The 23,596-nt window shown below is 60.0% G+C and overlaps 1 protein-coding gene across 13 annotated transcripts in view; it reads right to left on the bottom strand.

Moving 5' to 3' along the window:
• NRXN2 (neurexin 2) overlaps nt 1-23,596 on the bottom strand; it is a 93,610-nt gene that overhangs the window by 20,639 nt on the left and 49,375 nt on the right. For 4 of the 13 annotated variants that reach the window (XM_037146414.2, XM_037146416.2, XM_037146419.2 and 1 more), the window contains 8 exons: nt 23,396-23,422; nt 21,801-21,920; nt 21,010-21,391; nt 20,251-20,441; nt 18,420-18,593; nt 17,915-18,034; nt 4,681-4,862; nt 818-989 (listed from right to left, as the gene is read on the bottom strand). In XM_037146414.2, coding sequence (XP_037002309.2) covers nt 818-989; nt 4,681-4,862; nt 17,915-18,034; nt 18,420-18,593; nt 20,251-20,441; nt 21,010-21,391; nt 21,801-21,920; nt 23,396-23,422 — 1,368 coding nt within the window. Of the gene's footprint in view, nt 1-817; nt 990-4,680; nt 4,863-12,323; nt 12,682-17,914; nt 18,035-18,419; nt 18,594-20,250; nt 20,442-21,009; nt 21,392-21,800; nt 21,930-23,395; nt 23,423-23,596 lie in introns of those variants that run through there. The other 9 variants (XM_037146413.2, XM_053659105.1, XM_053659104.1 and 6 more) reach the window with 3 other exon arrangements.

The following is a 23,596-nucleotide window of genomic DNA, read 5'->3' as shown; positions in this document are numbered from 1 at the left end:
TCTCTTTCTAAGGCTCTTTCTCTGCCTCCCTCTGTATCTCACAGAGTCTCGGCTTCCTCATTTCTCCCACGCCCTCAACCCTGCCCCTCTCCTGTGCTCCTCAGAACTTGGTTTGTCCTCGGCCACCACGGCTGTCACACCATTGAACCGGGTCCGTTTGCATTACTGTGCTTGCCTCTCCCTACCAACACTGTGGACTCCCTGCCAGCAGGGGCTGTGTCCCAATCACCTCTGTGTCCCCAGGGCCTAGCACAGGACCTGATACCTAGTAGGTGGTCAATAAGTTTGTTGCATACACTTGACCTTATTTTTTCACTCTTTTCAACTGTCTCTCCCTTACCCCCTGAGACACTGGGGTCCCTTGTCTCTGGGTCTCCATGGTTACTGCTCTTCCTTTATCTAGATCTCTGATATGGATCTTTGATTTACTCTTTGTAAGGACCTTGGTTTGTTCCTTGGTTCTGTCCTTTAGAACAGCTCTGCCTACTTGCCAAGATACGTTTTGGGTTATTTCCGAATCTTCCCTCCTTGACTTCTGCATCTGCCTCCCTGTTTCCACCTTACCTGAGCTCCGAACTCATCCTTTCCTCAGTTGTGTCTCTGCTCCTACCCTTCCTCCTCTTCTCCCTCGGCCCCAAACTGGACCCTGGCCTTACTGCTCAGCCCCAACCCCTGCCTCCGGGTTCCCACACTCCAAGGGCCACATTTGCCCAGCCCTACAAAGGCCAGCCCCGCCAATCCCACTGGTTTTCTTTAGCCACGCCCATCCTTGTCCCACCCCCAAGCCACACTTCCTCCACGCACTTAGGCCACCTACCTGCTGGGTACCGCTCATTGACTGGCCAGCTGTCCACCTGCAGGGTGGCGTTGCCACCACTTCTAGTGAAGCGCACCACGTGGTATTTGCCGTCACTCACGATGGCATTGGGCTCGTCGATGGTGATGTCGTCCGTGCCCACATTAAAGATCACCCCCACGGTGCCCTGGTCCTGAAGACGGAAAACTAGAGGTCAGTGACTGGGAGGGAGCAGCTGTTCCCTCCTTCTAGCGATCTACCTGTGATCACCACTGGCCCAGCCCCAGGGCACGTCACAGCTTCACAATACACCTGTCCCTGTCACACTTTCACTGGACCCAGCCCCAGGATCCAGAGAGGTCCTGCGTGGGGAGCCCTGCGGGGCCACCCCAAGATGCAGATCAGGAGGAGGGACAGCCTCCCCCAGACATGCCAGGCCCTCTCCGGGCACAGTCCGCACATGCTCTCTTCATCCCCACAGCAACCCTTTCAGGACGCTTGCAGCACCCCCATTTCACTGAGGAGGAAACCTCTCTCAGGAGGTTAAGTAGCATCCCCAAATATCGCAGCTCATAAGAAAGGAGCCCCAGATTGAACCTTCACTGGTCTGACTCCAAAGCCAAGGCTCTCTCCCCACTGCCAGCTGGTCTTGGGAGACAGACTCAAATGGCTGGGGAGGAGGGTGGGGAGACACAGGCACAGGCTCACTCAGGCCCCCTGGGTCACACGGTCACGGGAACCAGATCATCACAGAACACACTGCACTCCCGGGGTCTTCCTGAGACTATCCCCGTCCTCCCTGGGCACCTGGAACCACCTCCTACGCCCGGTGGATTTGAGCAGCTTCGTAGCACTGGGGATGGAGATAGGGAGGCTCACAGATGTGGCAGCGATTGGGGACTGGAGAGCTGGGGGGCGGGATGTGCTGCTGTGGCTTGGAAACCTACACCCCATCCCGTCGCCAGTTGTGGGTCCAGTTCTCCTAGAACCTGGGAAAGCCGCGCCCACACACACAGAGTCATACACGCATGCAGCATCTCTCCTCGGAGGCAGTAAAGCAGGGAAACTGAGGCTGGGCCTGCCTAACAGAGTACTAGCAAGCCCCACCATCCCCCACCCACTGCTGACAACATCTCAGGGAGCTGAGAGCTCGTCTGCTCCCACGCACGTGAGGGGAACAGCCACAGCCGCTTCTCGTCAGTACTATTGTCAGTAGTAACATCACCTAGCAGGGTGTCAGCCCCTTGGACGCCCCTGAGGGTTTCTCCCCACGAGGCTCAGCTGGGCAGGGAAGGTGGTCAAGGAGCAAGTGCAGCCCGGGAGCCGGCGGGCAGAGGGCCAGCCAGGGCAGCTGGAAGGCAGGACACCTGGGTTTCCCAGAAGGCAGCCGAGCTCAGAGCCCTGTACTCCGGGGGAGCGGCAGCTCCCCGGAGCTGCTCCCGACGTGAAGTCAGTTGTCACTTCTGTTAAAGTCATTAATTCCTAATTCCCCAATTACCTCATTAGGCGGCGGTGGGGAGAACGCGGCCGCTCCTACAGCAAATAATTATGGGAGTCAAAATTAATTTGGCAAAGTAGAGCGACGCTTTATTAGAAACGTCAAATTGCTTTTCTCTTATTTTGCTGCCGCCTCCCCACTCTCTGCGAGCTGCTAATGACGCTGTGGTGGGAGCTGATGTGTCACCAGGGGGGAGGGAGCTTGGGGGCTGCTCCCCGGGGCCTGCAGCCCATCTGGCACCCGACTCTCCCCCGGGAGCTGGCCTTCTCTCCTGGCTCCTGCATTTCCTCCAGGGCCCCCACCCTCATCGGCTCCCCATCCGAGCACCAGGCACCCGTTGCTCCCTGCCCTCAGCAGCAGCAGGCACCAGACCTTGTTCCCCAATAACCCTGCACCAGACAAGGTGCGGGGGCAACTGCTGGGAAGGGAAAGGAGACCTCTTCTCCCAGCACTCTGTTCCCCTACCCTTTCTCCTTAGCACTCGCCCTAAACCTACAGGCAGAGAGACACACAGAGGGTGTCCAAGAGCAGGCCCGGAATGCACGTGGACCAACACACCCAGGTGGGTGACCACAGACGACATCAGCCAGCACAGGGGCACCAGCTGACACTGAGGGCTTCCCAAGGGCCAGGCGATGTCCTCGGTGCCTCACGCACTCGGTCTCGTTAAACCTCCCAGCCTCCGTCCGCCAGTCCGGCCACTACGCAGACGAGAACGCTGAGGCCGGAGAGGTGAGGCGGCTGCGCAAAGGCAGAGCAAGGACGTGGCAGGGCTGGGACTCAAGCCCAGGCTCCCTGCTCCAAAGCCACGCAGAGCCTCTCAGGACTGCGGAGGGAGGACAGCAGCCTCCGGTCACAGAAAGGGGCGCAGAAACAGAGTCCCACCTGCCCTGTGTGGCCAGGAGACCGAAATAACAGCAGACAGCACTCTGCCAGGGAACGCAAATATGAAGCGACACACCTGTCACAAAACACAGTCCTTCTCTTCATCCTTCATGGTACCCCACGGTCACACCCTCACTCCTGACACAGCCACCATGCCCCCACTGTCACTCACACACACTGTCTCGCTTGCCCGGGCACGGAACTCCTGGGCTGTCTCCCCAGGCTACTCTTCGCTCTGCACCCCTTTCCTCTGCACGCCCCGCCCGTACTCCCCCCACGCGGCACCCGATAGCTGCCACTGCCACTCCAGCTCCACTCTGCCCACAGGACATCTCTCCTCACACCTTCCTCCTTTGCTCCCTGGTGTTGGGGGAGGGTGTGCAGCCATGGGACCCTAGGAAGCTGCTGTGTAAGGAGGGGCCAGTAGCCACGGCCCTAATCAGATGGGGATGGCAGGAGCCCAAATAAGCCTGCTCCCCGGCTTCCCTGCTCCCCTTAAAGCCCAGGGACTCCCTCGTGGACCTTTCCAGCACACAGAGCCTGGCCTGCCTGCTTCCTGCTCCCGGCTCGGGGCTGCATAGGTGGAAATAGAGACTAAGGTCAGAGCCCCAGGGGCTGAAGCCATGGGGAGGAGACAGGGGAGAAGCTGAGCACAGCAACAAAGAGGAGCAAGGCCAGAGGCCACAGGGAAGAGTGTAGGTCAGAACCAGAGACGGGAAGAGTGGGGGGAAGAACAGGGCTTGCCTGAAAACTCGATCTAGGGTGAAAACCGTGAGGACAGGAGCGGTGGGCATGGCAGGAGGCCCTGAGGGAGTCCCTGGGAAGGAGCGGAGGTGGAGGAGGAAGCAGGCCCTGGGAGGAGCTGGGCAGAGAAAGGCAGAGTGGGGACCAGAGGTCAAGGTGGAGATGCGGCGCTGGACCTAGAGGTCAAAGCAGAGTGAACACAGCCAGAGGGTCTGTAGGGGTGGCAGGGTCAGAGGTGGCTGGGAGAGCAAAGGTCATAGAAACAGAGGTCAAGGTGAGGGCAGAGGCAGGGCTAGGATTTGAAGCAAAGCACTAGGGTGCGCTGCTTGGGGCAGGGAGGGGGAAGGAGGGCAGCAGGGACAGGTGCAGGACACAGAGGCCACCAGAGGCGTTCTAGGCGTGAGCAGGCAGCAGCCCAGGGCAGCCAGTGATGTGGGCACATTTCTGAAGGCTGCGGAACGGCCTGGGAGACTCGAGGAGGCTGCACTTGGAAAGGTCGGAAGACACAGGTGGTCTCCAGGAGTGGAGCACAGGCCGCTTCCAATCAGCAGGGTGACTCTGGGAGTCTCATGAATGAGCCAGGAAGGGAAGGGGTCTCAGAGGCAGAACTACTGAGAGGAAACTCCAGGGGAACAGAGGTTCCAAGGGCTTCACTCAAGGGGAAGATTTGAGGGGCTGACCCCATGGCAATGGAGGGATGGGTCGGGTTTGGGGTAAGAAGGCTGCAGTGTCAGAGGCCAGGGCCCTGGGTCCTTACGATGTGCAGCTGCAGGTAGTCTCCAAGGCCCGAGGCGCTGTCCACCCGCACCAGCACAGCGCTCCGCTGGTGCGTGCTGAAGCCCACGGCCAGGCGGTCCATCCTCGTGCTCGGCCGGTCATTGGGGGGCCACGTGTAGGTGATGAGCGCTCCCCCCTTCCCAAAGATGTATGTGGTCCCGGCTGCAGAGAGAAGGAAAGGGAGAGGGAGATGTGACATCAGGAGGGCAGACCAGCAGGCCTTCAGGGCCATGACCAGAGCACTGGGACACCAGGGTCAGGGTGTGGAGCCACAGCTGGGGTGCCCACAGCGGCCCCAGGCACTGCAGTCCCGGGGACCGGTTGGCAGGCGGGTGCCCGGGTGAGAGCTGTGCACACGCAGGGACAGATGTAGCTGCCTCATCCAGAATTCTGCCTTAATTACAGCAGAACAGAGGTAACAGAGGGAGTGCGACAGAGAGACAGCGAGCCCACGGAGAGGCTGCAGGCGGATCAGGAGGACTTTCTGGGGGCAGAGAGGACCCAAGGGGCCTGAGCCTGACCTGCTCAGCTTCTCCCAGGGCTGGCGGAGGGGACAGATCCAAGGTGTGTACCTCTGTGGGGCCAGCGCCCAGCAGGCGCCCCGGCAAAGGGAGCCCCAGGCGATAGCAGGAGGAGGAGCAGGGGCTGTGTTCAGTTCTGACTCACTGCCCTAGGCTGGCCCCCTTCCAACACCTGCCCCCACCTCGCCCAGCCCCTCGAAATCCTGGTCCCAGTCTGCCCAGCACTCCCTGCTTCTAATCGCAACTAGGGAGCTGCCTGGGTCCCCAAACAAGGGGGTCCTGGAGCCCTGCCTAGAAAAGAAGAGACAGACATGGGGGGGGGGGGCGACTGGGACTGACAGCCAGAGGAAGAAGAAGGCAGAGAGACAGATGGACAGAGAGGGACAGAGAGGGGTGTAGGTGAGAGAAAGCAGGAGAGTGGGAGCCCGAGATGAAGGCTCCTTCCCCTGCCCCCCCACCTCTCCCGTCTCCTCTTCTCCATCAGGCTGCCGGGGGCGGGTGTGAGGTCCCTAACGATCTCAGCCCCAAAATAGACCCCATTAGTCTCCATGTTCCCTCCTGCAGCGGACTGGGTTCCCTGGGGGTAGCGGGTGGAGGCTGGTCGCCCAGTCTCCAGAAAGGGAGCCTTAGCCAGCAGGCCCGGAGGACCCGTGCTCTGGGGCCTTCAGAGAAGGGAGACGACAATCCCGCATTCGTTAGAACCCAAAGGGAGCAGATGAGAGTCACAAAATGCTTAATTAAATAATTAGCTACTAATGACTCCTCTCAAAGCACTTCTTGAGGGGAGAGGGGTTCAAGGGGGATTTATCCAGAGAGAAAGAGAGGGACAGATGGGGCCAGAGGGCAAGAGCCTGGAGTAGACTGGGAGAAAAGCGGGGCCTGGGAGGTGGCAGAGCTCTGGGTGGGATGGAAGACCCGGGGTCCAGGAGCTGGGCTCTGGGTGGGCAGGGAGGAGCAAACCCGCTCTGCCAAGGTGGTAGCCCAGCTGCTAGCGCTCAGGCAGGGCCCCTCAAGCACCTCCAGGTCTCGCCCCCCAGGGGCTCAGCAGCCCCACTGTAGTCAGGCAACATAGTTGAGGGACAGGGGACTCTAGCCCAGGAAGTTCCCAGGGCCCCTCAGAAGAGTGGACTCCCAAGAGCGTTGGAGGAAGGCACCATCTGCTGTCCCAGGGAGGGCCGAGGAGGGCCGGCTGTAGCCTGGGTCCCCGGGAGGCAGTGGGGCCAGCAGGGCGCTGGGCTCAAGGGCAGCAGGGGCTCTCCCCCAGAGCACCTGTGGCGACGCCCTCCATCCCCCCAGGCAGGGCCAGAGAGGAGAGAAGATCCTGGGGGCAGGACAGGGGTGAGAGAACCAACCACTTGGTGTCTAATAACTGACACCTCGCCACAGTGCGAGTCCAGGAAGCACCTCTGGCAGACAGAGGGGGCCAGGCGCCCCTCCTAGCGGGGGCCCCAAAGGGCCAGTGCTGAGAGTTGATTCCTCAGTGTGAGACACCAAGACTAGGGTGGAGAGCTAGACGGGAGCAGGGCACAGAGGGAGCTGCACCCCCACCCAGGATGGGCCACCTGCCTGGAGAGGGCAGGGCCTGAAGGCCAGAAGCAGGGTACGCTTCTACCAGTAGTGATAGTCCCTCCACTCCCAATGCAGCACTCTGGAAAATTGGCTGTTTCCATGGCAACCATAATACCCAGGGTCCTCCCTACTCCCTCCACTTACTCACAACCGCATGGCCAAAATTGGGGCTGGAGGGGGACGGGGAGCTAAGATGCTGACCTTCCTCCACAACCCCTCCACCTTCCTCACCAGAGACTGCTGCCTCTTCACCCCCTGGGCTTCAGGGTCTCCCAGGGAGACAAATGAGGGGCTTATGGGGTTTCTTGGGCTCTCAAACCAGCAATGGAAATGCCATCTACCTGGGGCCTGCTCCAATTCTCCCAGGTCAAGGGGAAAGGAGGCTCTTTCTCCTCGCTTAACCCCTCTGGGAGCCCACACTGCACACTACCCTGGGGCGAGCCCTGCCTGAGCCCAGGGAGGGCCTGAGGGGCAGGCAGTCAGATGCCCCACTAGGCAGTGAGGCCCAAAGGACCAGAGTCCGAGTCGGCACTGCGAGCCCCAGGCCCCACGACAAACGTGCCCGCTGACACACCGGCAGGCCCCACACCAACGCACAGGCAGAGACGCACCGAGCTGCACACGAAGACCCGGCCTGGAGAGGCAGACCCCCCCACAGGAGACGCGAAGCACCCGGCACCCTGGCGGTGAGCACACAAAGGCGGGGCAGGCAGCGAGGGCAGGGGCTGGCACGTGCAGGGCAGGAGGGCGCATGGTCCCGCCCCTGAGACCCAGGGCGCATGGCCACCCGCCCACGGCCTCCCCATTTCCCAGCTCCAGAGCCAGGCCTCCCAGGGGATTTATGACCCAGCTGGTCCCACAATGCAGCCAGTTTATTAAGCTGGGCGAACCTGTAAAAGCCTAAGGGCATTTATTACACTGGGGGCGGGGAAAGATCCAGTGGAGAGACATACTTCTAGGGCCAGGGAGATGAAGGATGAATGGTTTATTGGACTGGGGCGGCAGTAATTACCCTGGAGAGACATTTCTCTCCCCAGACCCAAGCTCCCGCCAGAGGGCGCAGAGGGCCAGGTAGAGAGGACAGTGGGATTGGGGGGGCACTGGCAGTGTCTCTGCCAAGTGCCCCCTGCTGGGACCCTCCTGGGCCTCTTGCCTCTGGCCCTGCAGGCTGTCCTTTGCCCTGACCACCAGACAGAGTCCTAGGGGAAGGCACAGAGATAGGACGTCCAGGTCTCCACACCACATCTGGAACCTCAGAAAGGTTCTGGAAGGGGCCGTGGAGTTGAGAGGGACCTAAGCCAAGATGCAGGTGTTGTGCTGGGGTGGTCCAGACCACTGGTTTTGATCTCCCCAGGAAGCCTCTAGTGAGCGACATCACGCATCATATTTCAGGGCTGCCGCACACCCCTTAAGCCCAAGACGGAAGCACTCTGCTCCTCCACCCAAAGGCCTGAGGCTGGCACCCTCTGCCCACACCCAACACAGTCCCTTCAAAGCCTCCTAGACCCAGAAATTCACTGATCCAGTAAAACACTTTAAACGACCAAGAATCTTCCATGGAGTTCCCACACACCTGCGCTCTAGAAAAAAAACGACCAACCATTAGTGATGGTTAGCTAACCCAGACCCAAACAACACAATTATCTCGTGTAAACACCCCATGCGGCGATGCTCCCGTGGTTAAAACTACATGTGCAGACCCTCCATCTGCCCATCCTTCTGCAGCATCACAAGCCATAAAAATCTTCTCGTAGATCTAGAATCATGAGAACCGAAAGTCCCACACAATCCAGAAAAGCCATGCTCCTAGGTGCCCCTGGGGCCACCCCAGCTCTTGTACCCGGAGCCTCACAACCCGGGAGATGTCCATAAACGCAACCGTGAGGCTCAGCTCTCCCCTGATCTAGAGTCCCAGCGCAACAGCCCCTTCGATGTTCGAGCCCATTCCTGGCCATAAACCACCCAGTCAGAAATTTAAGATAACACACTCACATCCAGAATCCGAATAAATGCCAGCCCCCTTTATTAGCCAGAGGGATGAATCCAGAAACCTTGGAAGCTACTGACCCAGAGCTGAGCTGGGAGCAACCCCTCCATCCCTGGCTTTGGAGGGGACCAGAAATGAAGGTCGGGGGCTGAGAAGCTCCTCAAGGACTCTGAAACCAAAGGTGGGGCCAGGGACCAGGAGAGTGTCATCTCTCGGGCCATTTTTAGGGCCCAGGAATCCTGGTCCCCCTGAGCCTGGGCCAACATCAGGTGCAGGAGCGTTGGGAGCGTCTGGAGAGTGGGAGGGGTGTTATGCAATGGGGGGTGGGAGGGGTGGGGGACGGAGGGGTCAGTGGAGGAAAGGAGGAAGGGAAGGAGGAAGGAAGGCCAGAAGAAAGGCAGTAAGACCCCAGGAGGGGGACGTGGAGCAGCAGACGCATGAGAAGAGGCCCCCACACTGGGGGCAGGTGCTAAGGAGACACTGGGACAGGGAGGACAGGTCTCCCCTGGCCTAGAAAGGCCTCTCAAGCTGGCCTCTTCCTCCAGCCAGGCCTGAGGCCCTCAGAGAAGCCTGCGCTCTGCCACCCCCGCCCCATGGCTAAGGTGAGCAGAGGTGGGGCTCAGCCGCGGCAGGTAGGCTCCTCCCTACTCTTCTCTCTGCCCTCTGACCCTCCCCCCTCTCGCCGGCCCAACCCCTCCCCGGCCCCTCCACTCAATCTCCCACCATCTTCCATCCCTGTCCCGGGTGCCCTCCAGCTCCTCCTCTGCTTGTACGTGGTGCTGGGCAGACATCGGCCCTCCCAGGGCCATTCTCTTCCTCTGCCCAGCAAGGGGGTGGCCATCTCTGAGACAATCCCAGCACCAACATACCACAGGGTCCCCCACTAATGCTCTTTCCTCCATTTTCTCTCCTTCTTTCTCCGTTCTTTCCGACCTGACTCCAGAGCCCAGGCCCCTCCTTCCAATCTGCTCATCTCCCTGGGCCAGTGCCTCTCACCTTTCCCTTCCTCTTCGACCAACTCTCCTCTCCAACCCACAACGCCCTCCTCCAACACCCCTGCCGTGCCCCTCTCCTCTCACCCCTCTGTGCCTCTCCTCATGGCCCAGAAAGACCATGTCTTCTCTGGGTCCCTTTGCGAGCAACACTGGGACTGACAGGAGCCCAAGGGGACGATGAAGAGGAGGGAGGAAGGCGCAGAGGACCACAGAACTCACGGGAAGAAACAGAGAGTGAAGTGTGCGGTGGACAAGCGGAAGAAGAGGAAGAGAGGGGACAGTGCTGCGTGGCGAGGACGCTCGCTGGGACGGAGGCCAGACCAGACAGGACTGCTGGGGAAAGAGAAGAAAGCAACGAAGGGGAGACTGGAAGGGGCCACTCTGGGAACTGGATGAGAGAGAGACGAGGCAGAGAAAACCAGAGCGAGATGAAGTAGAAGAAAAGCAAGGAAGAGTAGAAAAGGGGTGGGAAGCGATGGGGGAACGAAGACTGGAAAGCGAGGATGAACAGATGAAGACCAATAACGGGGGCGGGGCAGAGGCGAGGTAGAGATGGAGGCCGTGATGGGCCTCGACGGGAAGGGATGAGGACACAGCCACAGAAGGTGCCAGAGGAACAGGAATGAGCGAAAAAGTGAGAGGCGATGGATGAGCAGGAATGGGAGGCGATGGGAGTGCGGGCGTCGGAGGCAGCGAGGACGCAGAGTGGAGGTGGGTGAAGGTGTGGTCAGGAGACATGATGGGCTCGAGGTAAAAGATGCCGGGGCCATGAGGACATCCGAGTGCCGAGATGGGAGGCGATGGGGGAGAGATGGGAGGTGACGACAGTCCCAGGTTGGAAAGCGATGGAGGTACAGGAATGGGGAGCATTGGAGGGCCGAGATGGAGGCCAAAGATGGAAGCGACAGAGCAGGAAGATGGGAGGTGACGGAGGCGGAAGGCGATGAGTGGTACCACAGGTAAAGACGGGCAGAGGCGGGGGGGTGAGGGATGCGGAGGACGGAGGCAAAGGGGCGCCCCGTGCAGGGTGCCGGCAGGGCCCACAGAGGGAGGTGATGCGGTGCACGGAGCGGGGAAGTGATGAGCAGGCTCAAGTGGCCAGAGGGGTCTGCGGGGTGGGGGTGACAGGAACTCTGCGATGGCCCGTGAGGGAGAGACTGAGATGGAACATGACCAAGTGCCATGGAAATGAAATGGAATGTGAAGAGGGACAGACATGGGAGTGATGGGGATGGAACATGACCAGTGCCATGGAAATGAAATGGAATGTGAAGAGGGACAGACATGGGAGTGATGGGGATGGAACATGACCAGTGCCATGGAAATGAAATGGAATGTGAAGAGGGACAGACATGGGAGTGATGGGGATGGAACATGACCAGTGCCATGGAAATGAAATGGAATGTGAAGAGGGACAGACATGGGAGTGATGGGGAGCACAGAGGGTGGAAATCACGGGGGTGTGGTGGGGGTGTGGAGAACGTGGGGCCGAGACTGGAAGAGATGGCAGGCAGGCGAAGAACCTGGAGGGCCCAGGACGAGAAGTGATGAGGGGACTGAGATGGGAGGAGACGGCAGGCAGAAACCAGAAGAGGCAACAGAGGTCAGAGATGGAAGGGGTGGGGGCGGAGAGCAAAGGTGAAGTAGGTTTTGAGTTGGAAGGATAAAGGGCTGAGGTGAGGTGACAGTGGAGGTGACAGCAGTGGAAAAGCAATGGGAACTGACAGGAGGTGAAGGAGAGTGTGGGGAAGTCAGCTCCGAATCACAGGGCCACGGTGGTGAGAAGTGCTGGAGACCAGCACTGGCCAGCAGACATGGGGCAGCGATGCAGGCGTGCGGGCAGGAGAAGCAGGAGAGGAAGGAAATGAGGCCGAGAAAATGATGGGACAATGGAGCAGGACTGGCAGGTGGCGGTGGAAGGACAGTAACGGGGAAAGAAGGGGAGGTTGCTGGGAAGACGGGGGTGAGACAGAGGCAGGTAAGACGTGAAAGAGGAAGAGATGGGACATGGCAGAGGCAGAGCTGACAGATGGGCACAGAGGTGGGAGAGTGGTTACAGGGGGACAAAGGTAAGAAGATAATGGGGTACACAGATGCTAGAGCAGCAACGGGAAGGTGAGGGTGAGGCGGAGGTAAGCCAGATGGAGAGAAGCGGCAGAGACGCAGGAAGTGATGAGGAAGACAGCCTGGGGAAGGGAGAGCTGGCCGGAGGAGGAAAGGACAGAGGCGGGGAGGTGATGGGGGAACAGAAACATAACAGTGATAACGAGGCAGAGTTCAGGATAAGGAGGTGAAGGGGAGGCAAAGAATGAAAGTGGTGAAGACAGAGATGAGGTGATAAAGAGATGGGGGGTAGGGTTGTGATGGAGAGGCCAGGGTGGGGCTGAGAAGATGGGAGCTGGAGATGGGAGGTGAGGGGGCGCGGGCCGCAAAGCAGGAGGACTGGGCCTGGGGCACACAGGCTGGGGTGCGGCCCGTGGGGGCCAGGACGGCGCACACCGGCGGCCCGGGGGCCAGCCGGCCGATCGGGCCGGCACAGCCCGCCACTTACCGTGCCCGCCGCGGGTGAGGAAGGGCATGCGGTTGATGGCGATGGGCACGGTGCCGTGCTTGCTGTGGAAGTGGTGGACGTGGTGGGTGGTGCTGAGGCTGGAGGAGACCCGGGCCCCGTCGGCCGCCCCCAGCAGCACCAGCAGCAGCAGCAGCAGCAGTAGCGGCAGCAGAGGTGGCGGCGGCGGGGGCCCGGCCAGGGCGGGGGGGCGGCGCGGGCACCCCCCCGGCCCGCTCCCCCCGGGGGGCATTTCGGCCCGGGGGCGGCCGCCTCACAGCCCCATGGCCGGGGGCGGGGACGCGGGGCTACGCAGCCCCGCGAAGCCCCCTCCGGCTCCGAGCCCCGGGGGGGGGTAGGGGTGAGGAGAAGGAAAACCAGAGCCCAAGCCTCGGTCCGGAGCCAATGAAATCAACCGGATCCCGCCGGGGAACCCGGGGTCTGCAGAACGGCAACGCCAAGGTCCAGAATGCCTGGGTCCATCGCGAGAAGCTAAGGGTCTCCCCGCATCCCGGCGGGGTCTGGGCGGCGCAGAGGGCCGTCAGAAACCCGGGGGAGCGCCTAGGGGAGGGGGCATAGTTCCGGGTGGAGAGGTGGGGAAGGCGAGGGGGCCAAGCAGGGAGGGGACCGCGGGGGAAATCCTGCGGAAAAATCGGGCTGGGGAGGGACTGAAGCAGAGAAGCGGGAACCCGACGGAGACTAGGGCCGGCCGCGCGGCTGCCGCCGCTGCGGCCCGACGGAGGCCCGCGCAAAGGAGGGAGCGGCCAGGGGGAGGAGGGGCGGGGGAAGGGGGAAGGGAAGCAAATCCGGGTGAGGGGGGAATGGAATGGAGGGAGGGGAGAGGAGAGGAGGGGAGCAGGGCTGAGCAGAGGAAAGGCGCGAGCCTGCGAGATTCCGGCGGAGCGATGGAGGCAGCGGAGTGTTGCTGCAGAGGCAGAGAGGCTGGAAGGGAGAGGGAGGAGGGAGACGAGGAGGCAGGAAAGGAGGAAGTGGAGAGGGGAGGGGAGTGGGAGCGCGGGAGGAGGAGGGGGCAGGGCGGAGGGACCGGAGCGGCTCCCGGTCTGCGGGCGGCGCTGGACAGCTCCGGCGCGCGTCACCTGGCTAGCCCGCTCGGCGCTCGCCTCTCCTCGGCGCGCGCCCCGCCTCTCCCTCGCGCCGGGGCGCGCGCGCCCCTCCCGCCCCCTCCGAAGAAGGGGCCCTGCTGAATAATTGAACGGGTCTGAGGCTAGCAAGAGAGGCAGCTCTCTTCCTCCTCCTCCCCTCCCCCGCCCCGCACCCGGACGAACCCCAATAGTGCTTGCTGGTCCGGCGTGCAGAGATGTGGCCACCAGACACCTCTGCACGCACCCCTCAGAACACACGTGCGCGCTACGATGTGGACGGGCCTGGAGATGGAGACACACACGTGCCCATACAGGCATCAGTGTGCGCGCATGCATACATAGGCTGAGACTCATACGTGCATGCATGTGCTCATAGACTGGTGCATGAACTCACACTCAGCCGAGCATATGCACATGCTCACAGAGGCATACACAGGCTCACATACGTGTTTGTCACAGGCAATGAATGGCCAAGTACACACAGACAGCTGCTGCAGGCTCACCCTCCAAAAACAGGGTCATTTGTATGCACACACACAATGCATCGGAACCTCAGAGATACTCAGGAGTAAGACACAGTACACTCGGAAGTCTCCTCACCACCTCCCCAAGGGGTAGCCCCTAACCTCCCGAACACCCCTCCTCTCCACTCTCCCTGCTCCTCCCCCAGCCTCAACCTCTCCCTCCCAGGGGATTTTCCAGGACACCTGTCCACTGAGTGTCCCACTTGGGACAAAACCCTTCCTGGGACATTTATGTCCAGCTGAGAAAGTCACCTCTGCAAGGTGTGCTGCCTCAACTGGGATCTGCCCCCCAGACTTAGGGGGTCTCTGGGAAGCACTTGTCACAGCCCAAGAGGATAAGTACAGGGAGGCCCCCTTCCCTTCCCTTCATCTGGATGTCACCTCTGCACCCACCTCAGCTTGGGCTCTGCCCAGAGGATGCTCTGCTAGGTCTTGAGATTGGGGAGTAGAAAAGTGGGAAAAGAGGGAGGGGAGGTGGAGGTAGACCCTTGAAGGAGTCAGGGATATAGGGTAGTAGAGTGAGAAGTGGTGAAGAGGGGGCAAAAGGGAGTGGGGTAACAGGAGAAGGGTGAGGGAGAATGGGGGAGAGAAGGGTAGCTCCTGCTTATTGATTCTGAATTCCATCTGGGAGCAGAAAGTGTCACCAGGAGCCCCACACCTGCTGCACACAGCTCCTGGATGCTGTCAGGACCCAGGACCCATGACCCTTTGTGGCTTCTGCCACTTCCCTACCCTTGCTAAATGCCAGGACCCCTTTTGACGGTGGCCCTTCGGAAGTGAACAAAGGGTCCTCAGAGGTACCCAAGAGGAGGGTCCGAAGTGGTGTGCGGCCCCAGGAGGGAGGAGAGAACATGCAGGGTGGACAAGTCCCCCCCCCAAGACTTGTCCTCCTGCCCTCTCCATCCCATGCTGTGCCCAGAGCTCTGAAATATAGACTGACACAGCTCTGAGCAGGCAGAAAATTTATGGTCCCAGAGGGAAGGAGGGAGGAGCCGGTAGCAGAGGAGAGGAAGGGAAACCGCCTAGAGGCCAATCAATATCAGTGAGTGGGAAGTGGAGAGAGTTGGAGGGGGGTGACGCTGGGGAGTGTGGTGGGAGACAGAGGGTAAAAAAGAAGGGAGACAGAGGTGTGCGAGAGATCAATAGAGGCTGCAGAGAGGAACAGAGCAAATGGAGAGATGAGAAACGGGGGTCAGAGACGGTGATGAACTGATGGCCTAGGGGAGGCCTGAGACAGGCTCTGAGAGACAGAGCAGTAAGCAGGCCCAAGGGGAGCCCCTTGGCCTGGAACCTCAGCCCTGGGACTTCGGCTGCATGTCAGGAAGTGTCTCTCCTTTTGGCTTCCTTCCCCTCTCACTGCCTATTGTCTTATTCATCCTCTCCACTTTCCTCTTTCTCATGGAGGAGATGGGTCCTCGCCCTTTGATCTCTCTCCTACCTCCCAGAACAGACTCCTGAGCCTAAAAGGGACACGGAGATCCCTTCACCACCAGCCCAGTTTAGTGCCCACATCACAGATGGAGAAACTGAGGCCATAAACAGGGAAACATTGGACCTCTTTCATCTCAGCCTCAACCCACCCGACCCCCTCACCCCAACCAGCTTCACACCCCAACCTCCACCCTCCGAGGACAGGGTCAGGCTCTCTCCACCCTGGCCATTCCCACCCACATTCCCTCTTCGGGTGAAGAGCCTTTGGTGTCCATGCTGCCCCCAGGACCTTCACTCTCGAGGGCTGGGTGGGGGACAACTGAACAGGCCTGGGCCCGTTTCCTGCTGGACCTTGAGCTTCGGTGGGGCCTCAGGAAGACCAGCCTCAGAGACGGCGTGAACATGAAACAGGGAGAATCAGGAGGAGGGGCAGCCCCAAGAGAAGGGGGCTGTGGCTTGGAAAGCCCTGGCAGAGTCCCCAACTCTCAGATTCCTGCCCTGTCCTTCAGGGCAGAGAGTTCAGGGGTATCCCAGGGCCGGGTTTGGAGGCTCCTAGGTTGCACCCACCTTGTCCAGGGCTCTGCGTGCCAGACTGCAGACCAGGGTTCCTGCATGGTACCACTTCCCCAGCCCCACCTCTCCCCACCCCCCACCCACCTGGAACCAAAGAAATCCCAACCTCTCTTCCCTGCTGAAAGACGCGGTGATTCCCTAAACCGGCATTTGTTTCCATGCCCCCTTCTAGAAGGTTCCACCATGGAGTAGAGTAGCGACCATGGGCAGCAGTGCTTCTCGATCCTGATCCCCTGCACCCTCAGCCAGCCAGGCCCACCGCCCACACCGCCAGCACCCTGTGACTAAGTGAGCTGCATCGAGGAGCAGGGTCAGGAGCGCCCGCGTTCCCACCAGGCTCCACCACCCGCACGCCGGCTTAGGGCAAGGAACCAAGGTCTGCTTCCTCGTGAATTAAATAGGATGGTTGATCTCCAGCCCACTGCCTTCTCTGAGTAACAAATTATAAGGGCTTTGCAAGCTCCAAAACACTAAACATCAGTGAGGATTGTTATTATTAGCAGCAAAGGTACCACCATCTTCCGATCTGCACCCAGCTGAACGCGCTAGAGAGGAAGAGGCCCGCCCCAGCCCCATCTCTGTTCCCGGAACCCGGGCTGGAATGCCTCTGAGCTGCCCATTGTCTGGGAGTTTTGGAAAGTGCCCAGAATGGCAGGTCAGATGAAGAAAATTCTGGAGAATGGGCAGGGCCCCGCCTGAGGGCACAAGGATGGTGTCAAGGGAGATGGGCTGGATATTTTTTCTAGGGAGAAGGAGAACCATGATCCACCCAAGAGCCCATTCCAGAACCAGTCCACTCCGTAAGAAAACTAGGACTCTGCCCAAATGACTGCGGCTCCAAGGTGTGGCACAGTGGCTGAGGTGTGAACCCCCGCTCTTAGCCCCAATCTACTGTTGACTTCCTCCAGAAATCCACTCACCCCTCTGTGTGTGTGTGTGTGTGTGTGTGTGTGTGTGTGTGTGTATGTTTGGGGATCTTTCCTCCCAGGCAGCTGAGTGGTCAACTTCCCTGGTCTCTCAGCAGGGCTGACGCCTTAGGAAGCACCACTGAAGTGATACCTGAGGGAGCAGCCTGTTCCCTAGCCCCTGCTCCAGCCTGATCACCCAAAGGGAGCTGCAAACACCCCTCCAGTAGGAGGCTGCCTCTGCCCTTTTCTGCCCCTTTTCTGCCCCAGCGGTCCTCTCTCTGCCAAGCTCTCACCAGCTGCTGGCCACCGGCCACTGGGGACTGGAAACTGCTGCTGAAGCTGCCCTGGGGTGGGGGTGGGGGGTCAAATAATATGCAAGTTGGCAGGTAGATACTCAGCCACGGAGTAGAAGAAGCAGGCAAGGACACTAGGGAGTGCCCTTGTGGTTCCAAGGGACAACCTGCAGTTGGGGTGGGTCGGGGAAGAGAACAGCACACCCGATGCCCAGGGAAGCCATGGGCCCGATGACCCAGCGGCCTGGCCTCCTGGGAATCTCCTGAGTCTGCCCTGCAGGGCATGGTCCTCTCCAGGCAGGAGAGAACAGGTGTCCACTGCATAATTCTGAGGGCACCAGAGAAAAGGGGGTACAGGTCGACACCAGCCCCCGACCCTGGGCGAGAGTGTGTATGTCTGAGCTACACATACATACAACACAGAAGACCATAGCCAAATTTGCTTCGGGAGAGCAACAGAGGCTGACACCTTCGGTTCTGGGTGAAGGGAGCAGTGTCCCGCCAGCTCAGAACGAAGGAGAGAGTCCGTCTATCAACAGGTTGCCCCAGATATTCGGGCAGCAGCCCTCCTGCACAGGCCTGAGAGAAAAGACTGAGAGGGGACAGCAGCCAGCAGCTCTCCTTGGGCTCTCAGGACAAGGAGGGAAGAGAAGGAAGCAGGCATCAAGGCTCTCAGAGACCCTCCCCCCTCCCCAGCTGTCCCCAAGGTGAGGAATGGTCCCAGACCAGCCCCTAGCAGCCCCAAGCCCCCCTGGCACTCACGGTCATTGCAGACAGGGCCTCCATAGGAAGTCATGGTGCAGTCACAGGTGAAGCCATCCCACTGCTGCAAGCAGACGCCCTGGTTGGCACAAGACTCTTCGGTGCAGGTGGTACTGGGGCCTGGAAGAAGCAGGAGGAAGGAACATACCATGCTCAGCCAAGCCCCCTCCCGCCCAGAAGGCACGGAAGCTTCAGGACCAGGCTGAGAGGTTCTGCTCTGAGATCTGCTAGGCTGAAAGGGCCAAGTACTGATGAAGGGGGAGGGGGAGGAATGGGGGGACTCTAGGACTGCCAGGCTTGGCCTTGAACCGTGGTAAGGGGCCAGGGTGGGATGCAAGGAGGAGAGCAAGTGACCCTTCACCCCCCTGTACCCCTGCTCCAGAGCTGAGGGGCAGGCTTGTGCAAGGCCTGAGAAGAAAGGCCACTTTGCTGCCTTGGTGTGCGTCTGCAGCTGGCCCTCCTACAGCCTGCAGGGTCACACTTAACTCCTCCACCCTGCACTCACCGTCACAGCCCCTCTCCACCTGCCCGATGCGGTGCAGGGCGTCAGCGATGAGGTCTGGGAGGCGCCCGTTGAGGTCCACTGAGGCCAGGCAGCCCTGAAAGCCATCCCGGGAGGCCACCAGCTTGGGCAGGTTGCTGAACATATTCTTGCTCAGACCACCAATGTACAACTCCCCTGCAAAGGGAGTGGGGTCAAAAACCTGGGCCTCCCAGTCCCAATTCCCCTCCCAGGACTTCACATCTGGCTGTCAGATCTTCCTGCACGTGCAGTGTCCCGACCCACACTCCGGTTTCCTCTGTGGAGATCCAGCGCCTTGCACAGCCCCGCCCCCACCTCTTTCTTCGTCCTTCTCCACCTTGCCATCTGTCGGCTCCTCTCCCAGAGAAGAAGCCCAGATGCAGGGGGTGGGGGCTGGGGGGAGATGGGAGGGAGCAGCTGGAGAAAATTGCTCCCCACTCTCTCCCACACATCTGATTCCAGTTCCGGCCTGTAATCAGGCCCTTTCATAGATGCGCAGCCCCAACTCCCTCCCACCCCTGTTCCCCCCTTCCAAAGTCTCCCATCCCCAGAACTCCTCAGGCCTCTCCCAGCCTCTCCCTACTCTGAGTTCTCTCCTGGCAGGTGGGTTGAAGCCCAGCTTCATCTCCCCAACTAAGGCTTGGCCTGGAGACTCTGGGTGACACGGGGTACTTCTCCTCAGGTCCATCTGATCCCCACACCGCTGCCTGGCCACCTCAAACCTAACTCCCTGGATGTTTGGGCCAGCCCACAGCAGAGCTTCACCAGGTCAACTCTGATGCCTGGGCCGTGGGCTCAATGCAACACAAGGCAGGCCCAGAGCACCTGGGGTTTGCAGCCACTGTGGGTTACCTGTGGCACATCGCCCCCTTCTGGGAGCATGGAGAATTGGCAGCACCATGCCACACAATCTGCCCCAGGATCTGACCAAGCTTCCAGTTCCGGCTCTGCTGCCTGCTTACTGGACTTCAGGCAAGCCATCTAGCTTCGAGAAGCTTCTTCTTACAGCTCTCCAAGAGTGGGATGAATCAACAGTCTCTGAGGATCCCCCTCAAGCTCAGACAGTCTGAGTCACAGATACCCATGGGTCCCGAAGGAACTGAGCGCTGCCTTGGGCTTATGAAAGAAATGGCCCTCGTTGCCCCACTGGGGTCTGGAATAGCCATGGGTATTGTCCTCACTTCTGTTCCCACAGCCCAGCTTGCAGGCTCATCCTCCTCTTCCCTGCTCTCTGAACCACCCCTTCTGGGGCAGATGATAACTACTTCGATGGGTGCTGAAGAGTCCCTGGGAATGTGGGTCCTGGTGTAATGCTAGCCCACCAGGGAGCCCTGGGCCCAAAAAGGTGCCCAGAGCCAGCCCAGCCAAGGCCCACAGTATACGACCAGAGCAGCGTGCAGGGGCCCAGCTACTGCTACTCCCTCCTCCCTCCTCCACTGCCCCTTCCACCCCTCTCTAAGAAGCACCTCCCAGGATGCTAAGCTCCCATTCTCCCTCCAGCCCCATCCAAGGCAGGCTTCACAACCTCGGAGGACCAAGAGGTCTTCGGAAGGCCTGGGCTATCTACTCCTAGCTTTAGAGTAAGGCCACCAAACTCCCCATGAGACACGTCCTGCGGCCAGGCTCTCAGTGCTGAGAGGACAGTCTTGCAGAAGAGGTGAGCAGACCTCTGACAGGGGCACGTAGTGCTGGACACAGTGGGAACAGGAAAAGGGGAGGAGGCAGAATCAAGCTGGTGGAAGAGCACCCAGAGTGGGGGTGATCCTGCGGGGCCTAGGGGGTAGCTGGTCTAGGGCCAGGCCTCAGGCCCCACCTTTGAGATCAAGGTTGCGGGCGCCATTGGAGTGCTGCGTGACAGTTCGGGAGTCGATCTTGAGCGTGTGCACGTTGCCTGGGTCCCTCGACACCACCACGTTGTGCCACTGGTTGTCATTGACCGGTTTGTCCGAGTTCCCCTTCATCAAGGACGGGCCATTCCCCAGGTCAAACACGTAGTGGATGTACCTGCCCCACGGTAGGGAGGAGACACTGGGTCAAGGTGGTGGCGATGCTGGGAAGGAGGGACTACAGCTGGCAGGGGCCCCAGGGGCCCCAGGAGGAAGGGGTAGAGTGGGAGACCTCACAAGGGAGAAACCCAAAGCAATGGCACAAGGACCCCAGTTCTGGGGAAAACATGCAGAGGGAGGGCCACTGGGGAGCTGGTAGGGGGAGAGGTTGGTGGGGGCAGCACGGTCCCCTGGGATCAGGGACAGGGATGCTCTAAGTGGGGTTTTCTTGGGTAAGAGAGGCCACGGAACACGGCCCTGTCTTCTGCTGGTAGAGGGCTGGAGGGCCCAGGCCCAGACAGCGAATGAAGAACTGGAAAACCCCTGGCGAGGAAGTAACTGGGGAGTCACCAAGGGGGGAGAAAGGGTGCTGCTTCGCCATCCTGGCTGATGGCTGGAACCTGAATCAAGTTTGACCTGTGGCTGGGGGGGATTAGACATCCCAGCCAGTGGCTAAGGGGCCATATCTTGGCCAGCAGGGAGAGGGGACCACTTCCTTGACAGCAGTGCAGCGCCCAGCACCTCACCCCTTGACCAGCTCAATGACAATGAAGTCATTGCCATTGCCAGAGTTGAACAGGAGAAGCCCATCGGGGGCTGTGGTCTTGAACTGGAAGAAGAGGTGCATAGAGGCGTAGGCTTGAAGAGTGGCAAGTGCCAGGTAGCTGCTCCGACTCTTGAAGGTGACGGGATCTGCCACAATGGCACGTAGGCCAAAGCGAGCATTGAGCTCGCAATAAGTGATGTCCCCGTCCTTGCACTGGTCCATGTAGGGCTGGCCATTGAACACCAGCCCACTCAGGTGCCCGATGAAGTTGGAGGGCACCACAGAGATGAAACGCCGCTCCGTCATGATGCCCGTCTCAATGTTGTAGAACTCCAGCCGTGTATGGGCTCCTGCCATCTGTCCTGCTTGGGACAGGAGACAGAGATGAGGGGCGTGGCTTTGCGGCACAGGCTGTAGGATCATTTCTGAGGTTGGGCCATGGGTCCCCAGGAGCCTCCCCTCCATACAGGGCCACACAGCAGAGACATCAGCAAACAGCTCTCAGGTAGGTGCTGACAGCAAGCATGGCTCCTGGATCCAGGGGAAGTGGTGGGACTCGTTAGTCCTGGGTTGACAGGCTTCCAGGCACTTGCTGCCTGCAGGGAGTCGAAATGGTCCCCGGGGTCCAGCCCCCCCAATATACCACCCTTGAGGGAGAAATGACAGCAGCGGCTTGAGAGAATGCTGCCCTAGGCAGTGAGCACCCAGAAGAATGGGGCCAGGAACAGGTCGCTTGAGACGTGTCCACCTCCCTGGCCGCAGGCCACCTACCCTCCACAGTCACGTTGTCCACAGACAGCTGCAGGTTCTTGCCACGCCGCACTACCCTCACCGTGTGCCACTCGTTGTCATTGAGCTTGTGCCCCGCAAAGAGGGTCTCGGGGCCTTTACCTGCGGCACCAAGGGGGGAGTGAGCGTGGCACCTGTGCACACCTGTGCACTGCTGCACACCCCAGCCCAGCACAGAGCCTCACCACCCACAGACATGTGCACGCAGGCCCACACACAACCTACGGCACATATTTGACTGGGCCACACACCATGCACACAGGTACACACGAACAGAGCTTTGTACACACCCAGACACACTCAGTAATACCATTCCGTACGGTATCTGAGGGCACTGTTGGAAGAGGCTCGATGCGAACCATGCCTTGTGAGGCCCTGCCCACAGACACTCCCAACCAGCATCTCTCCCAGCCTCCTAGCACCCTTCAGTGTCCGTGTGTGCGGCCAGCCCCTAAGCTCCCAACATGCACCCACAGACCTAGAACTTTCCGAGCCTCACCACACATCCGCTTCCTCGCTGGCGCTGGAACCTCCACACAGACACACAGCCCCCCATCTACATGGGGACCCAGTGTGACCTTCCCGCACACACAGGTTAACTCCACAGTCTGACATGCAACCACACGCGGCACATTCAGCATGGCCAGAGAAGGGAATTTTTTTTAGGAATTATGACCATTGATCAAGACCAGGATTATCTGCTTCCAAGCCTAAAAAATATTTATCTTTAGAATGGTGCCGAACCTTGCAGCACTCCCAGTCACCCCTGGGCTCCCCAGTGCTCAGGCCAGCAGGGAACAGGGCTCATCACGCATATGCACGCAGGTACCAAACACTCACGGAGACACGCTCAACACACAGAGTCCCTCAGCCTCCACCTGCCCTGTTCCTGCACTCTCCTACACGACCTCAGGGCACGCCATGCAGAACCACTGGGAGACAGCATTGAGCCCAGGACACTGGGATGCTCAGAAATGTCCACACTCACTCTCCATCTCACCCTTGCTGACAGCCTCACTGTCACTCTGAAAGCGCCCCCACTTACAAAAACTTGGCCTCTAAGGGACACAGGCACTGGGAGGGCTGTTTTGAGGCCCTGACCAAGCAAGCTGGCCTCCACTCATAGCAAGCTACATCTTCTCTCCTGCGTGCCTCGCCCTCCCCCTTGTGGCCGCTTGTGGAGGTGCAGCGGAACATCCTAGTCCCTCTCTCCAGCTCCTTCCGGCCCATAAAGGATAGTGGGCCATCCTAGGGCAGGGGTCACCGAGTCTTTATCCCACCCTCTCTGAGATGATGAGATTTGCTGGCCTTCCTTTCCCCAGACCTGGTGAGCATGCTGACCCCGGACCCCCAACAAACTGGCCCTGGTTTGGCTTCACTTGGCCCATTCTGTCTTCCACAGCCACACCACCCCCATCCTCCTGGCTCTGGTTCCCCTCCCCACACCCCAGCCCATTGCCCAACCCCCACACGAGCCAGTGATGAGGCTTCTCCTCCCCCCACCATCCCTCCCAGACCCCAGTGTCCAGCATCCCAAGCCCCTTGGGGCTCTGCGGAAGAAGAGGGAAGCCACTTACTGGGTGCGCAGCCGACGCGCAGGCAGTCTGGGGGGGCCATGGGGCGGGCAGAGGGGAAGGGGAGACAAAAAGGCAGAACAAGTTTTTTTTTTTTTTACATCCTTCACAGGGAGGGGTGTCTGCAGGCGGGGGTTCCCCCCCGGGCCACTTTCCGGGGACCACGCGTGCCCAGGTGCCCTGTCTCCCCTTCCACAGTTGGAT

This window comes from Artibeus jamaicensis, unplaced genomic scaffold (genome assembly GCF_021234435.1).
Source record: "Artibeus jamaicensis isolate MK-2021 breed Jamaican fruit bat unplaced genomic scaffold, CSHL_Jam_final scaffold_614, whole genome shotgun sequence".
NCBI classification, from domain to species: Eukaryota; Metazoa; Chordata; class Mammalia; order Chiroptera; family Phyllostomidae; genus Artibeus; species Artibeus jamaicensis.
Note: the sequence above shows the minus strand (reverse complement) of the source record. Positions and strands in the feature narration are given on the sequence as shown.